The following is a 4369-nucleotide window of genomic DNA, read 5'->3' on the forward strand; positions in this document are numbered from 1 at the left end:
TGGGAAAAATTCCTTCCCCGCAAGGGCTGTCAGGCCCTGGAAGGGGCTTCCCAGGGAAGGGGTTGAGTCCCCGTTCCTGGGGGGATTTAAAAGCCGGGCAGAGGAGGTGCTTAGGGCCAGGGTTTAGTGGTGGGATGGCAGGGTTAGGGGAATGGTTGGGCTTGGTGAGCTTAAAGGGCTTTTCCAACCCAAATGATTCTGTGGTTCTGTGATTCGTGTTCTAGGGAAAAGCAGACGGCACCACAGAAATACCTTGCTCTTCAAGAGAATCTGCGCAAGGATCCTCGCCTAGCTGAGCACCTCAGTCATGACTGATTTCTTTATTCCTTCACACCAGCCACTGGAAATCAGTGCTGAAGCCTGTTAGGAACAGCCTGAAAAACCCATGGAAAAGTTTTCCTATTTTCCTGCAGTAAATCCCTCATTATCATCAGATTCATGGATTTGTTCCATTGTCTTTTTCTTTTCCCTCTTGTGTTTTAAGGCCCATCTACAGTTACATCAGTTGTCTTCTCATGCAATTCCATCATGTTTTAGACTGAAGTCTGAATGAGGCCTCAGCTTTAAGTTCTGCTTCAGATGTTGCTACAAATTATGCACACTGTATTGCAGTGCTTTTCTTCCCCAAACCTGCTCCCTAGCCGCTGACATCAGGAGCAGGATTATTTGGGAATACTGGTTCTTTTCCGACAAAGTAATATTTTAACACTTATATTTGGGTTTTACAAGTAGCAGAAGCAAAGATTTCAAACTTCTGAGTTCACAACAAATGTAAAAATTCTTTTACCTCATTTAGAGCTGTCAGCTACACAACCCAGCACAGGCTAACACTCATATTGACAAACTTTGGATTTTGACATCTTTATTTTTCTCTTTGAATGTCTCCACTCACCATTCACAAATATTGGCAGGCAGGGTAAGAAATCAAGAGAAATGCCAAAAGCATTCCAAATCCAAGACATTTTAGGTCATCAGGTATTTTGGTTAATAATCATTCCCCGAGATCCACAAATGGAAGTCAGTATGTGTGTGCCACGTGTTGGTATTTATATAAGTCCCTGAACTCGCTAAGAGACAATTTCTGATGTCACCTATAGTACATTAGGTGCCAGGGACACCTACAGCGATTCTACCTTCTGTTACCAACAGCTTCAGTCTTCACGGAACAACCTCTAATGATCACCTTCATCGAGGACTGTACTGACTGCAGCTGGGGGAAGGCAGAAACTTATTTTGCTGCGATACAGCAGAGTCAAGAACATTACACCTGAAGTACAGCGTGAACCAGGGCAGGTTAAAGTCTCGTTTTATGGTAGCTGTTCATTTTGAGTGCAATAGACTAAGGGGCTTTTCTGGAGAAACAACCCCCTGCCTGCCTATTTTATTGCAACAGAGTATTTTTTCTGGCATTGTTTCTGTTACATTTTAAGAGGTGAACACAATGTTAAAACCAAAAGGCACCATTAGCTCACTATGTCTAATCTGAATTATCCTAGATTAACATAGAATCATGGAATGGTTTGGGTTGGAAGGGACCCTTAGGGTCACCCAGCCTCACCCCCTGCAGGAGCAGGGACACCTTTAACCAGACCAGGTTGCTCACAGCCCCGTCCAACCTGGCCTTGAATGTTCCCAGGGATGGGGCCTCCACCACCTCTCTGGGCAACCTGCGCCAATGCCTCACCATCGTCATTGTAAAGGATTTCTTCCTTATATCCAGTCTAAACCTACCCTGGTTTAAAACCATCACCCCTTGTCCTGTCACAACCGACCCTGCTAAAAAGTCTGTCCTCACCTTTCCTATGGGCACCCTTTAGGCACTGAACAGCTGCAGTCAGGTCTGCCCACAGCCTCCTCTTCTCCAGGCTGAACAACCCCAATTCTCCCAGCCTGGCCCCGTAGCAGAGGGGCTCCAGCCCTCAGACCATTCCCATGGCCTCCTCTGGCCCCGCCCCAGCAGGTCCCTGCCTGTCCTGTGCTGGGGCCCCCCCAGCCGCGAGCCGGGCTCCACACGGTTCCCCAGAGCAGAGCAGAGGGGCAGAATCCCCTCCCTTGGCGCTGGCCATGCTGCTGGGGATGCAGCCCAGGGTAGGGTTGGCTTCTGGGCTGCCCAGCGCACATTGCGGGCTCATGTCCAGCTTTTCGTCCTTCAGTACCCCCAAGTCCCTCTCAGCAGTGGTGCTCTCCATCCCTTCATCCCCCAGCCCGGATGGATACTGGGGGTTGCCCCAACCCAAGTGCAGGACCCTGCACTTGGCCTTGATGAACCTTATGAGGTTCACACAGGCACCAAATTACCCTTATAAGAGCCCGTTAATTTGGGTGTCGCTGGAAGGATGCGCTCCATTTTGGGCTCAGAAATGGAGAGCAGAGAATTCAGCATCTCCTGTGGGAGATGGTTGCAGCATTTGACACCCACCACAGCAAATCCCTGGGCCTGCCTGGGCCTCCCAGCTCCCAGTTTTGGAGCTCGGAGATGTTTCACGACAGTACATTGTGTTCCAAGCCACTTAGCCACAGCAGCAGCTGCCTATTTTACACCAACCCACTGTTCCTGACAGCTCTGCATCCCTCTGTCAACGCCTGGCTAACGCGGTGACCTACCACAGACAGAAACAGGCGGGGGAAGGAGAAAGCTCTGAACTGCTCAGTCTTTGGGATAGGGAGGTATTCCAATAAGAACATGCTATGGAAAAGGAACATCAGGAATTCCAGGAACTAGCCCAAACAGTTACCAAATCACAAGGACCATGAACTGCTGCATGGCTGGGGGACCTCAGGGAACTGGGGAGAAAGGAAACCCGAAGGTCTCTGAACAGCAAAAGGAGCAAGCACGCCTGTGGTTATGAACTCATCAGTGCTCGCTCAATACCAGAAAAAGACACCAGATGAAATGAATTTAAAAACCCTTTTATAGGCACTAGGGACATAGCAGCTGCTAAAAAACCAGTTAACATATATTATCAAGAACTAGTGTCAAACTGACTTGATTTCCTCTTTTGATGGAGTAATTGGCTGCAGGGACAGGGAGGAAGGGGTGGAAGCGGGGTGACACCATCGCAGCCAGGCCATGAGAGCGCCCAGCAAGGCTGCGCCGGGAGGAAAAACCACCTGAGGCCCCGGCTCGCTGGGGGCAGCAAGAGGAGCTGGTGCCAGCGTGGGCTGGTGTCGTGGTTTAACCCGGCTGGCAACTCAGCACCACGCAGCCGCTCGCTCACTGCCCCCCCTCCCTCAGTGGGATGGGGGAGAGAATCGGGAAGAAAATAAAAGGTTAGAGCCGAGGGCTGAGATAAAGACAGTTTAATAAGAGAAAATAATAATAATAGTAATAATGAGAATGATAACAGAATATACAAAACGAATGATGCACAATGCAATTGCTCACCACCCGCCGACCGATGCCCAGCCCGTCCCGAGCCGTGATCAATCCTCGAGCCGCGATCAGTCCCCGAGTTGCGATCAGTCTCCCCGCAACCGACTGACTGACCAACCATATAACGTCATGCTCGGGGAGGGTATGGAATAGCTCTTTGGACAGTTTGGGTTAGCTGTCCTAGCTGTGCTGTACTCCCAGCTTGTTATGCACCTGGCCGAGCAGAAGAAGCTCAAAAAGTCCTTGAGTAGTCTGAGCACTACTTGGCAACAGCTGAAAACATCAGTGTGTTATCAACATTCTTCTGGTACTAAATCCAAAACACAGCACTATGCTAGCTACTATGAAGAAAATTAACTCTATCCCAGCCAAAACCAGGACAGGTCTGCTGTTGCGGATCCTGATTTAGAATCCTGATGACTGTGCCAATTTTTCACAGAGGGGTGATTTAGGCTGCTTCAAGAACCACTGCCAAAGGCAGCAGCAAACATGGTTTTATTGAAACTTAGCAAGTTCGATGGTGAGGTTCACTCCATTCCTCACTGCACAGAGCACACAACAGTGATTCAAGGTTACCAACACAGAATCAAAGTTACCAATGCAAAAATCAAAGTTACCTATGCAAAATCCCAGTACCCTGTGATACAAGGTTGTCTGCGATATCCCTCACTTCCCAAAGGCCTGCAGTTGGTCAGAGGCCTCTCAGCCTCAAGGAGCAACCTTGAGAGGTGTCCCAGCTCAAGGGGAGATCACTGCCATGCGGCCAGGCTGCTTAGCAGGGAGAGGTCAGAGAAGGCTCCCTGAGGCTGTCGTATTGATGGGATAAAGTGTTTGGCCTATAGCCAAATTACATGTGATAAAAAAGGTCTGCCAGAGACTCTTTGTTCCTTGATAAATGAGTCTTGGAGGAACCAGCTGCTATTCATTGTGAATTCCATGGTGGATGTTCCGGTTTCCAAGCCCAGATGTCTCAATGCTCACCATGCCACGCTCTTC

At 49.3% G+C, this 4369-nt stretch overlaps 1 protein-coding gene across 1 annotated transcript in view; it reads left to right on the forward strand.

Moving 5' to 3' along the window:
• Window positions 1–315, forward strand: part of DRC7 (dynein regulatory complex subunit 7) — a 14647-nt gene extending 14332 nt beyond the window's left edge. The window contains exon 17 of the mRNA XM_035898817.1: window positions 225–315. Coding sequence (XP_035754710.1) covers window positions 225–315 — 91 coding nt within the window. The remainder of the gene's footprint in view (window positions 1–224) is intronic.
• The last annotated feature ends 4054 nt before the right edge of the window (window positions 316–4369 follow it).

Source organism: Egretta garzetta, unplaced genomic scaffold, assembly GCF_000687185.1.
Source record: "Egretta garzetta isolate BGI_Z169 unplaced genomic scaffold, ASM68718v1 scaffold27, whole genome shotgun sequence".
NCBI classification, from domain to species: domain Eukaryota; kingdom Metazoa; phylum Chordata; class Aves; order Pelecaniformes; family Ardeidae; genus Egretta; species Egretta garzetta.